This window comes from Arvicanthis niloticus, chromosome 7 (genome assembly GCF_011762505.2).
Source record: "Arvicanthis niloticus isolate mArvNil1 chromosome 7, mArvNil1.pat.X, whole genome shotgun sequence".
Lineage (NCBI taxonomy): Eukaryota > Metazoa > Chordata > Mammalia > Rodentia > Muridae > Arvicanthis > Arvicanthis niloticus.
Genome location: NC_047664.1, coordinates 72,341,199 through 72,355,103, shown reverse-complemented (window position 1 = coordinate 72,355,103; position 13,905 = coordinate 72,341,199). Strand labels below are relative to the sequence as shown.

Genomic DNA, 13,905 nt, shown 5'->3' with positions numbered 1-13,905 from the left:
AGACTTTAATCACTGTTTCTGTTTTGCTGAAGGTTACAGGTCTATTTAAATTGCTTATCTGATTTAACCTTGTTATGTATTGAGAAATCTATCAATTTCTTTTAGATTTTTCAATTTTGTGGAGAATATATTTTTTATCTATATCCTTATAATTCTCTGAATTGCCTTATTGTCTGTTGGTATGCTCTTCCTTTGGTATCTAATTTTGTTAATTTGGACCTTCTATCTTCACCTTTTAGTTAATTTGGCTAATCAAGATTTCCTTAAAATACCAACTCTCTGTTTCATTGATTGCTTTCATTTTTATTTTTTTATTTTTGTTGTTGTTGGTTATGTTTTATTGATTTCAACTCTTAGTTTGATTATTTCTATTCATCTATTCCTTTGGATGGGATTGTTGTTGTTATAGAACTTTCAGGTATACTGTTCTCAGTATTTCACATACATTTGGATATGTTGTTTATTCACTTTCATTAGGTTCTAGAAAGTCTTTGATTTCTTTCCTAATTTCTATCTAGACACATTTCTCACTCAGTAATTTTTTAAGCTTTCTGATACTTTCTATTCCTACTGATATTCATCTTCCATCCATAGTGATCAGATAGGATGCAAGATGTTATTTCAGCTTGCTTGTATCTGTTGAGACTTCTAAGTATGTAGTCGGTTTTGGAGAAAGAATTAGATATTGAGAAGAAGGAATAATTTTTTTATGTTTGTAAGTATCTGTTGGGTCTATTTGGTTTGTAACATCAGTTAACCCCAAAATTCCTGTTTTATTTTTATCTTGATGACCTCTCAGGCTTGACTGATGTCTTCCCAGGGAATGCAAATGCATTTGGGGACTGTGACAAAGTGATGAGTAAGAAGAGGGTTGGAGGAGAAGATCTGTATGGTGCAATAGACATGGGGGTGGAGAGGAAGGGAGATGCACTGCAAGCGGTCTGCATGGTACTGGGGGATTGGATTTGGAGGAGAGGTGTAAAAATGGGCAGTTAGCCTACCAGCTTTTCCTGTCCTGTGTGCTGTTGGGGTGAATTTTAAAGGGATCTCTTGAATTGAGGATTCATATGTGGGTGTATAATTTGGTAATTGTCTACCATGGTAGTTGTTAGTATCTAGAAAAACAAAAGCAGAAAAGAAAGTTATAGAAGTTATAGAAGAATCCATTTTTAATATTTGGTCTTACTTTTCATCCCATGCTGGCCCAAGGTAGCCTTGAACTCAACTCAGTACTTCATCAACCTACCAAGTGCTGGTATTTCAGGTATAAACCTCTCTTTCAGCTAGAGGTAAACTTGTAGGATTTGTGATAATTTTTTTTATATATTTAAAGAGCCTATAGAAGAAAACAATGATGATGGTGATGATGATGACGGTTTGTGTGTGTGTGCACGAGCGTGTGCACACTTTTGTGTATTATGTGTTCTGTAGACCAAAAATTTATGGTGGTTTTCTTAAATTACTATCAAGATATTTTTGAGATAAAGTTTCTACATGAATGTGGGACTTATCAATTAGGGGATACTGGCTGGCCAGCAACTGTCAGGGATCTTCCTTTCTCTGTTTTCACAACAAAAGAATATGGGTGTTAAAGGTCAAAACTCAAGCCCTCGTGCTTGTAGGAAGTACTTTACCCACTGAGCCATTTTCTCAGCCAGAATAGTGACTCTTTAAATAAGTTGCATTAGAGACAGGAATAAAATTCAGGAAAAATCACAATGACTACTGGGTTTTTCAGAGGAGAAGAGCATAATCACTATTATTGCAATTAACCCTCCCCTCTGCAGTGTGATCCAAAGTGGTCATGTTGGTATTCAGAGGTAGTCAATATTCTTTTCAATAACACTTTATAGAGAATGATTGAGCAGAAAATGGATAGTATTCAAGAAATGGTAGAGTTCTTTGACTACTGGCTAAGCCCAGATGCCCACAAACCAGGGTTCTTCCACCTTGCCCTTCAATATATTGTACAATATGTCATTGTATATATGATGTTTATACAATAAAAATTACTGTTTTGACTTGAAGTATTTTTTGTTCTGTGAATATTTCCTATAGTTGAATAAATGGATGTTTTATTTAGGGTTTCTTCAACTTAGCAGATGAGTACATGAATTTATCAATATTTTTTAATATTGCCAATGTTTTGGAAAATATACTATGTGTAAACTTTTCTCAATACTTGGCAATGTTTGTGAAGCATATTAAAGAACATTTTAATTAACTAGTTTAATCCCAAATCTTGATGAAATATATATCATGTCTGAAAGTGATATCCCCAGTATTATTTCTGATATTAACATATATTATTAATTCTTAATCATTGATATAATTTTCCAAATTTTAAAGTATATTCTTTCTGGTGTGTAAAATTGCAAGTGATCATGCACTCTAAAGCAAATTGCTCCACCATGGCTATTGTTAATTCTAACTACAATTAAAATCAAACCATCTTAACTCTGATTATTCTGTGTCTAGTCAGTTTTATAAATTTTATTTCTTCTTAAAGAAGTCTCTGAGGTATATTTTCATTATTTTATAATATTAAAAACAAAAATATTGCCAATTAAGTGTGAGGTTCATTCTAGAACCTTTTTTTTTCATCTTTTAAATTTAAGATATTTTTTACAATGTATTTTGAACACATTATTTCCTGTCTTTAAACTTCTCTACCCTCACACCCAATCAAATTCATGCTCTCTGTTGCTCAAAAGGAAAAATATACAGAAACAGGAAAAACAAAAATGAAAGTCAGAATGAAAAAAACTAGAAAAAAAGTAATGAAACAAAAAATTCTGACCATACTAAAAGAGTCCCTTTTTTGGTGTCCAACATTCATAGTTGATATACCCAGTGACATTCTGTTGGAGAAAACTGATGTATCCTCTTCCAATACGTATCAACTTTTAGGTTCTTGGTTACATGTGATTTTGTGTCCATTTCTTCCTTTCAGTGCTGGAATTTTATCTGGTGTATGGGGCATTTTGTGTATACTGTCTGTCTTATCAGTCTTTGCCTAGAAGGAGTGGAATCCACCACCCCCTGGCATTTTTTAAAAAATGTAGATTCTCAAGGCTTAAGGGGGGATTTAATAATGACATTTCATTCAGGGCTGAGTGTTTTAAAGCCACTCAGTCTGTGCACGTTGTCGTTATTGCTGGTCACTTTTTTAACACCCAACAGCCTTCCTGATGAGGGTGTATTGATGCTCTGCTCTGTCAATATGAGTCATTTTATTGTCATGATCTTTTAGTAGATTAATAGTAGAAAATTGTTTTCCTGCCTTGTCTATTTTCTGACACTTGGCCACTTTAGTAGTGTTATGTATAGATAGCATCTCATGGAATGAATCCAAATACAATGAGAAATTAGTTGGTTACTCCTATATTTTTGTATGACTATTAGACCAGTTCCAAGCAAATCTCTTTTCTTTTTTAGGTCACAGAGTTTGTAGCTTGGTGACACTGTTTATTTTTTTCTCCTCTGGTGCTATACAAGTACCTTCCAATACTGTGAATGAATACTAGTCAGTAGGACTACTTATAGTTGAGTACCTTTCTAATTTCTCCATGTTTGGTGACATAAGTAAGCTGTGTCATCAACAGTAGGCCCTTATCATCAGATTGTGGAGAATAATGAATAACAGTGACAGTTTCCTATAATGTTTAGAGGAGCTTCTATATGGGTGCTCTTTGGCCGGCAATTCAAGAAATTGTAACCTATTCCTAGCATTAGAAGATTCCGTGGCATAAGATATCTGGTTGGAACATTGTCTCTCCCATTCTATGCTGATTCCATTAAAAAATGTTTCAAATATGTATTTGTTTTAGGGAGTTTCTACAGTAGTAGTCGGTCTCCATTTAGCTTTACAAAAGTTTTTTAGTGTTGCTTTTCCCTCCCAATGTTCTGTGCTTTACACTGACCTCCCAACCTCAATCTCTAATTAATCCTCTAGTTTTCTCTTCATCTCCTTATGACACTGGATTCTTCCTTTGAAGATCACCTCCTCTCACTGTCTACCTTACTACTACCTAACTTCACTGTTGAGATTGAAAAACAAGTATCTAAAACTGAAAAGTTAACATTGGCCTGTATGAGAAAACATAGAATATTTGTCTTTTGAGGTTATGGGCTGCCTCACTCAGGATAATTATTTCTAGGTAGCTATCCATTGGTTGAAATTTCATAATTTCATTTTTTCTTAACAGCTGAATAATATTACACTGTATAAATTTATGACATTTTTGTTATCCTTCACCACTTGATGGAATCTAAGCCTTTCCCAATTTCTGCCTATTTTGAGTAGTGCAGCAATGAACATTCATGATGAAGTTGTCTGTAAGATTTAGAGGCCTTTGAGAATTTATACAAGAATAATATAGCTGATAGACTAATTTTCAAATTTAGTGGAGCCTCTACACTGATTTATTAGGAATAATAGCAGCTTGCATACTCATAAACAATGGATAAGTGTTTCCTTCTCTAGTATTCGTCATAGCATATGCTGTCAGTTTTTTATTATTGACCTTGGCCATCTTGCTTATGGTTAGATAAAATAGCAAAGTAGTTTTAGTTTCATTTTCTTGATGGCTAAAATTGTTGAACCTTTCTTTTTGGTGTTTCTGAGCCATTTGAATTTTTGTGTTTGTGTTTATAATCTATATGCTACATCTTAATATTTTGCTATCAGAGTAATAGTGACTTCATAAAAAGAATTAAATGTTTCTTGAGATTTTTGTTTTGTAGCATGGTTTTTGGAGAATTCACAATATTTTTCATTAAAGGTCTGATAAGTTTCTGAACTGAATCTTCTGATCCTGGGCTTGCTTACTTTGTTTTTGGTTTAGAGATTTTTAATCACTGCTTATAGTTCACTAGGGATATGAGTCTGTTTAAATTGCTTATTTCATCTTGATTTAACTTTGATAGGTCTTATGTACTATGAAGTTCATCCATGTCTTTTAGGTTTTCTAGATTGGTGAAATACAGATTTTTAAAGCATGTTCTTATGAGTCTTTAAATTTTCTCAGTGTCTTTTCCATTGTATCACTTTTCATCTCTAATCTTATTAATTTAGGCATTCTCTTAATGTTTTGATTACATTGACCATAGGTTTGTCAATCTTCATGGTTTTTCTCATCAAACCAACTATTTTACTGATTATTTTTAGTTTTATTTTTTTTGTTTTTATTTTATTGTTTACTATTTTTGTTTCTATTTTATTGTAATCAGTCTGAAGTTTGATTATTGTTTGACATTTATTCCTTTGGGAGCAATATTTTTTCTTGTTTTTCTAAAGATTTCTGTTTTGTGACAGGAGCTCACTTTTACGTTTTAGCACAGTGCTAGGCAGCTAAAGGTTTCTGATATTTTCATGCAGTGAGTCCTTGAAGAGAAACTTTTAGTTCTGGAAACACGCAATAGCAGGAAACATCGTGGTAGCTAGGGACTAGGGAGATGGCTTAACAGGTGAAAGCACTTGGCTGGGAAATGAGAGAAGAGAACCTTAGTTCAAATCACTAGGAGTCACATAAAATCCAGATATGGCCCAAGCATATACCTATAACTCCAGCTGTATAGGAGGTGGAGGCAGGAGATTGTTGGAGCTTATTGCCCACTAGCCTGACTCCAGATTCAGTAAGGGACCTTGTCTCAAAGGAATGAAGTAGAAAGTGAGGAAGACAACACCAGACGTTGTCTTTAGGTGTCTCTGTTATGGGCATGTTACCTGTACACACACATGCTCATAAACCAGACAAACACTTGCACACACATGTATACATGTAGAAAAATTTAAATGTTCAAAAGGGGGTGTGCATGTATTTATTTTTTCATAGTTACCATTGCCCACTAGCCCCTGGAATGATTAAATATATTTACGTGAAACTTTAGAAATAGAATATTACACATAGGAAACTAGTCCTCTTATCCTTGTTACCTAACCAGTAAACTTCTTTGTTTTATACTTAATTTTCTTTGTTTTATAATTACTCTTATACTACCTATAGATATATTATGAACACAGTTGTTTATTTGGGGTATGGCATTCAATATCCATTCCACCTGCTTCAGAGATTATCATACTTAATTCTTAAATTCTTCCATCTTCCATTCCATACTGTGTTATTGTTTTAGAGGTGCACAAGGCATTCTCGTGCCGCGCTTGCTTTCCATTTATAGCCTTGTTCCTCCTTGTTCTTAGATGTACATTAATTTTTCTGATTCTCTGTCATTGAAAATGTCAAACCAGAGCCAAGCATGATGGCACAAATGGGAAGATCATGACTTTGAAGCTAGATTAGGCTACATTTTGAGACCATTAAAAAAAAAAAAGCAAACAAGAGAAGACTAGGTCTATATAATAGCCAACCTTCTTTATGTACTTGTTCTCAATGACTGTTTCATTCAGCTGTGATTACTCAGTGACCCACTCCCCTCAAACAATACAACAAAGGGCAAATTAAAGTATTCTCCAGATATTTCAAACTTGACCATTTGAATGACCTGAAAATACCAAAATAGATTTCATATACTCTGTCAGGACCAAAAGGTTTTCATAACCTTTTGTTTATGCAAAATGTATGTATGACCTATTTACATAGCAATCTGTCTTTTTTTCTATAAGAACATGATGTTAGTCTAACACTCTGTGATCTCTGTTGAATTAATGAAAGGGAAACTGAAACCTAGTAATCTTTCTAAAATCAGAATTTCCATAGGAACTTTTATTATTTTTAGGTAAGAGTCTGTGTTCTGTATTTTTTGTTACATACTTTTCAGGTGGGTAAATTCTTTAAGGCTTTCTTTCTCCTATAACATCCTTCCCTTGGGACCTTAAAATACAAACTTGAACAAAATATCCAACAAAATATCCAACAAAAGTGAATATCCTGCCACATGATTTTATTCTGCTGTGCTGTTTCTCTTCAAGGGTCTACAGGGAGAAATCAGTTAATCAGAGGCTACCCTGGACCTTCACTCCCAGTCATTTTCATTTTCAAATAGTGAATGCAAATTCAAAAAATGAAAAAGGTTAAATGAGGATGGCCTTGTCCTTGTTGGGCATCAGTGGGAGGAGAGGCCCTTGGTCCTGTGAAGGCTTGATGCCCCAGTGTAGGGGAATGCTGCCATGGCAGGGGGAGGCAGGAGTGGGTGGGAGGGTGGAGGAGCAGCCTCATAAAAGCAGGGGAAAAGGGAAATGTGATAGGGAGTTTTCAGGGAGAGGGGTAACATTTGAAATGTAAATAAAGAAAATATCCAATTAAAAAAATAAAAAAATTAAAAATAAAAATAAAATGTGTCAGGCAGTTCCCAGTATGTTATGAAAGTAGAACGAGGGCAGGAAAACATAGTGCACAGCACTGACCTCGTGACTACACACCCACAGCAGCCGTGGCTGCCACTTCCAGCTTCAGAAGTGAAAACGTTTGTCAAGTGAAATGTCTCTGCAAATGCCCCCTCAGCTGTCCAGGTGATGTCAGTAACAAAAGTCTTCCACAAAGAGGTTTAATTTACAGATAAATTTTGAGCAAAATTTGGTTAACAGAGATATTATAAGCTGATAAAAAAGTAGACATTTTAGAAAAAGGTAAATATCATAGTCTGAATTTGGCACTTCATTCACATTGATTTCAAGATCGTACCTTAGTGCCCTGAGTTCTAGTTAACAATATAAAAATATTTACAACTCAAGATGTAAATTAGTAGGTGCTTTTTAAAAGATGTCTTTGTTATCTCAAAGTTACGTGTATTAATGCTCACTTTTAGCTATGTATATCACTGAGAATAAGCAGAAATGACCTTTACATTCTCATTGCAACTAGGTTATTAATACAGCTTCACTGGTCTCTGAAGAGTCATGATACTGGTCTATTCATAAGATATTTAATGGATAACAGTGGGTATGGAGGCGAGAACACTTACACAAGTATTAAAACTTCACAATTCTCAGTCATAGGATGATCACACATATTGTCTTCTGTGCATATAAAGACTTTTTGGGATTATCACACCACCTCTTCCCTTTGAGTGCGTTCTGGAACCATTAACCCATTGGAAAGAGTACTGTGATGTTATAGAATTGGAACATAGAGCCATCTTTTGGTGTTCCCCTAATATTCTAGAAAATCTTAATATAGATATGCTCCAGGCAGAAAAATCATGGCATCCTTAGCTAAGTTTAGAAAGTGACACATGGTATCCTCATTAGGAACCATTACAGTACATTAAGTACCACAGAAGTTTTTCAAACAGTCTGTTGCCTTTATGTTTCCTTGTATGTGTAGATGACCCTGCAGTTTTATTTTCAAGTAGTTCTTACCAGTATCGAAGGAAAGTAGTAAAATAGGTGTATGGTATGGAGCATACTGAAATGAGGGTCCTCTCTGATTTCGATGTCAATTAGTGAGTCTGGAGTTAGACTAAGAATTCCAGTAACTAGAACATAGTTAAAACTAAATGTGATTACTGCAGCCTTCCACCTAGTTGCTGAAGTTCTGAGTTTCCTCACTGTAAAGCAGATCCTGAGATGACTGTCATTTCCAGGTGTGTGTGCAAACGAATTCTGATCCTGCTGTACCAAACTGAAAATTAAATAGATGGAGAAACAATGTGGCAGCACCACAGGAACACCACATTTCAGACCTGTGTTTGACATACTGTTGTTCATGTCCTTGCTATTTCTTACTGGAAATTTTATGCTCTGCGAATGGCTTTTATTACATAGAACAGGATCACCCATTTAGAATCTTTTAAAGATTTCATCAGAAAAACAAAACAGAATATGCCCTTTGAGAAAGTACCTGGTTGGCATTCATTATCAAAAAGGGGAGTGGGGAACAAAACATTCAAGAGTGTGCCTATCTTAAATTCCTCACCATCAGGCAGCGTGTACAAGTCAAATGTTCTTTGTGCAATCTGTGCTCTCTTCCTGGCATCTTTTTTGTTAATTGGTTATTTTATTTGTTTGCACTTCAAATATTTCTGTTTCCCCTCTGCAAGTCCCCATCCCATTCCCCTACCCCCTGCCTCTATGCTCCCCTGTCCCACCCACCTCACTGCTCTCGCTAATCTGCCTTTCCTTTTATTTAGATAGCATTCATTTATGTAAGATTTTAGACTCAAGAAATTGACATAAACTTTATCCTTAAGCAAATGCATCAATTCAGTGAATTGGGATATGATGCCATTACTTATAAAATACAGCCATTGTTCCTCATTCATACCAGTACCTCTCCTTCTTTCATGGTTCCTATATTTCTTTTTATGAAAAGCCTGAAAGCTTAAGTAGCAATGATGGGACACACTTGCAGAGTGTACACTTAATCCCTCCTGGAGGCCTCTGACACACAGAGAAATGAACTAAAGACACCGCAGGTTATGTGTAGTTTCATTTCAAGAAGATTGCCTTTCATTGTTTCTCATTTTGCATTGATATTCTGAAATTGTAAAAAAAAAAAAAATACTAGAAATAAAAAAACAGGTAGAAACAAAGGTGCTACAGTTGAATAAGTGGTCCAAGAGCTCAGCTTTGAAATATGCCATGTATTATATGGCAGAACACTAGCAACCAGCGCTGCCAACTGTTTCTGTTGACTGACTTAATCTCAGGTAGTCTGTAACTCTTGCAGGCCACTCAGGTACTGTTTTCCAACTCATCACGGCGGTGGACACATTTACCATAGTACTCTTCTTTAAATGATTCTTTCCTTGGGAAGTTCAAGAGCATCTAGATATGGATGGCACTCTATAGGTGAATTATTATAACAATAATTCCAGGGACTCTTCGAATTTTGCAGGCTTAAGACCAAGTTAAATTAATTCAGTATTTATTATTTTATTTGTGTTTTGTTGAGAGAAAGCAGAATCCTAAGATTTAAGATTAGTGGCTGAAGTCTTACTGCATAGTAATGAGATCCGCTCCTAGTGAGTTTGCATCTCGTGGTAGGACATAGAAGAACGTATTTCCTTAGAACTCTCAGTTGCCACTTGTGCACGATTCTTGGTGGTAAAAGTGTAAAAGGGGACTGGAAATGTATATCTAATATAGTGATTGTGATTGGGTGCTCACAGGCAACTCTACTAGACTCTTCCCAGGGACCTAGCAATTGCTTATGACATCGTTCGCCACCATTACCTGCTCAAGCAAGGCATGGACAGCATTTAAAAGGACTGCTTGTCACTTCAGAAGGTCCTCTCTCTCTCTCTCTCTCTCTCTCTCTCTTTCTCTTTCTCTCTCTCCCTCTCTCTCTCCCCCTCTGTCTCTCCCTTCTCTTTCTTCCTCCTTCCCTCTCTCTCCTTCCCTCTCCCTTTCCCTCTTCTCTCTCTCTTTCCCCACATGTTCCCCGCTGGTCTCTCTGTCATCATCCTGTTCTTCTCTGTCACCCTTCTCTGCCTTCATGGCTCTGCTCCAGCCTCTACTACTTCTCCACCTCCCACTTCCCTCCATTCTCCCAAATAAGCTCTCTTTATACCACATCTGTTGGAAGGCATGCACTCTTAACAATGCCATTACCAGCTTGACAGTGAAGATGAAATAAAGGGATTTCAGTAACTGTGTAAATGTTTGGAAAACCAGTGGCTTAGCTGAAACTAAAATCCAGACATCGCGATGTCAAAATCACATTCCTGTGATTGGACAGACAGCTTATCGGGTATATTGTTTACTGCAAGAGCACAAAGACTTGTGTTCAGATCCTTAACACCTGTATAAATGCTCCGTGTTGCCATACACATGCCTAATTCCATCAGTGAGAGACAAAGATGGCAGATCCTGGGTTCTGAGCCAGACAGTCTACATGAAACCATAAGGAGGTATAGTGAGAGACCTTTGTCTTAAAAGCTGAACTTTAAAAAGGTAGAGGACCACACTGAAATTTGACGTCCACACGAGTGCACCTCCCCCCTCCCCATACATACACCAATAATGGACCAAACAAAAACAACTCTCATAGTCCATGACTACTGATCCGGGAAATCTAGGGGTCTAGATGAAACACTGAAATAAAGGACGAACTGAATATAGATCAGATACCATTGCACATGGTTTGTTATGTTGCCTTATGTTATGTTGCCTTGTTACGTTATGCTATGCTATCCTATGCTATCCTATGCTATCTTATGTTTTTTTTTTTTTTTTTTCTAGATCTCTGGAAACAGACCCATTGCTTCAATCAATAGTAACCCTATCATACGTCATGATGTTTCCCTTGGCCAGATATGCACTAAACTATCTCAAGACTCCAAGCATTCTGAAAGTTGTGGGAAGACAACGCCATTCAAAGTCCTCATCAGAATTTCATGACAAATATGGCAATGTGATGCTGATTAGTGGTACCATTTTCTGTTTTTCTGGATATATAATTTATATGACACAGATGGGAGTGGAATGGAACCTGTCTCCTGTTGGCAGAGTTACCCCCCAGGAGTGGAAGAACAAGTAACTATCTTAGATACAATAATGCAGAATTGTCTCAAAACAAACTTGTCATGGAAATGTTCTTCTGTTCATTAAAATGTAGCATAACAAAAGAAATAAAATTCATTCAAAAGTACTAACAAGTTGTTGAAAACTATCATTTAGCTCCTGAAAGAAATGCACTAACAGTAGATATAGACACCCAGGTTTGTATACCATATATTTGAAAGTAGGATTTTCAGTGTGTATCTGCCTTCATTAGGCATTCATACACATGTACCTTAAAAATGTATTTAGCTAACCAGTTTTAGCCTGCCCTTTCTCTTTCCCAGGCTGGTGCGTACCAACCATACTTTGACTGCCATTGATAAGTAAACTTTCTCATTAGTCTCCTTACTTTTCTGCATCTCTTCCCTGGGCCTCTCTCACGGTGATGCAGTTTTCACATCAGCAGGTCAGCAGTCCAGATCATTGTAACACTGCCATGAAGTCACTTCCATCTTGTCTCTAGAGTCAAAGCTCTTAGATAAGAAAAGCAGCTCTGGATGCCGCAGCGGCCATTTTACCTCCTGCATCCAGATGCCTTTTTTTTTTCTCTTTCCTGTGCATGGGCTGCACTTTTGATTCTGGGTGAACCACTTCCTCCTAACTTCTTGGTTTTGCCCACACACCCTGTTTTCAGAGTAGACTTGTTATCAATGACTCCCTCTGTTTTGGCCTTGCTTTCTCTCTCTGCTACTTACTGGCCTTGTTTTCTCAATAGCTTTGTCACTATCTGGATTTCAAGAAAGCTCTTACTTTTCTGTTTATTACTAGTTTATTACCAATCTGTCAGATCATAGGCTTGGGATGATTTTTGTGAATTCACATTCAGAACAGAAGTTAATAGGTTATGCTGTCAGTGACGTCGAAATGGTGACTAATGACTGAATAGGTAATCCTAGCCCACAGCCATTTACAAAATTTAAAACTAGGAATTTTATTTCCACTGAGAATTGTAATTAGATAACTGGAGACTATTTACATGTCTGCTAGATTTTACTAATTATTCTGAAACTTCTTCCCATAAGGCATTTGCAAACTTACATTTTCTGTCAATTAGGAATGATGGGGGAGGTGGGCGCTTTCTTGTTTAGGAGCTCATATTTCTACAAGTATTCAGAAGGAGTTACATTCATCTCAGGTCAGGAGTAAGCATCAAATGCAGATTCACTCAGTTGGTTGTCTCAGGGCAGCATTGTTAACTTCCACTTTAATGATACCACTGCTGTAATTCCTGATAAAAGCCTCACTTGTGTACCAGTAAAGCAAGTCTTAGTGACAGAAAACAACTATCTTACTAGGGGAACCCTGAGGATAATAGTGAGAGGAACCATTCCTATATTCGCTTCATTATTTTGAAGCCTATAAATCCTAGCTGTGGCTAAATAGTGCTATGAATTTACTCCTTATTTAAAATATACCAGATTTACAGGAAAACATTTCTTTAGCATTGTGTGATGGTGTTATTCAGCTTAGAATTAATACTTCAGATAGCAGTTACACAATTCTTTGTCAATAAAGATGTAATCTCTGTACCGTACTCTCATCCCATGTTCTTTACTAATTTGGCATATATACTGTGTGACATCTTAAAAGATTTGATGTAAGAAGTGTGATTATGAGCTAGTTATTAGTAACCGTTACCATTCATCTCACTGATGAAGTGCCTTCCTTTTGAGAAGGGTGTCTGCTAATTTTATAACACTGTTTAAGTGTTACAATAGTTCCTTTTTATGACAGGTACAAAAAAAAAAAGCATATGCATGTATTAATATGACATAAAATCTTCCAAGCTTTGCGGTAACAGCAGCTGCGTTCCGTGGGGAGATGATATTAATTTGAGCAGTATCTCTTATTTTCCAATAACCTTTTATATTACAAAAAAATCTGCAACTTCATTTTCTTCTATCTGGAAACCATAGAAACCAATGTGAAATTATAGCCAAGAAGTTCGTCACTGGGCTATCTCAAGCTGATCTCCATGGAAACACTTCACATTTTCTTGAAATGAAAGATCTTCCAATCAGACATACACCCGTAACTAATGAGTGTCTGACAAACAGGATGTGAAGAGAGGTACATGGTTATCTGTTAGGTAATACATGTGAGAGGGTTTTAATACGACTTATACATAAGAACATTTAAAAGATAAATACTCCTTCTGCAGAAATGAAAGCAAAATATATTTTGAAAACAGCTTTCTGCTCTTTGAGTTCATTAGTCTTGTTAGTGCTTTAAGGCAGTTTGCTTCAAGAGTTGTTTTATATCCTTACTCAGTCCTGCACCCACCTGTCTTCATCTCTCATTGGATTTTGATAAAGTAGACAGGAATAATAGACATTTCACAGAAATTTTTTGAAGATGAAAGGACTTAAAATAACCTCTTAATAAGAAATTGTAATGGTTTTACTGCTTCAAATGGAAGCACGATTGACAGTGTTGACAGT

The 13,905-nt window shown here is 36.1% G+C and overlaps 1 protein-coding gene across 1 annotated transcript in view; it reads left to right on the top strand.

Moving 5' to 3' along the window:
* Cox7b2 (cytochrome c oxidase subunit 7B2) overlaps nt 1–11,526 on the top strand; it is a 106,378-nt gene extending 94,852 nt beyond the window's left edge. The window contains exon 4 of the mRNA XM_034508289.2: nt 11,144–11,526. Within this exon, the coding sequence (XP_034364180.1) occupies nt 11,196–11,441 (246 nt within the window). The 5' untranslated portion in view covers nt 11,144–11,195 and the 3' untranslated portion in view covers nt 11,442–11,526. The remainder of the gene's footprint in view (nt 1–11,143) is intronic.
* The last annotated feature ends 2,379 nt before the right edge of the window (nt 11,527–13,905 follow it).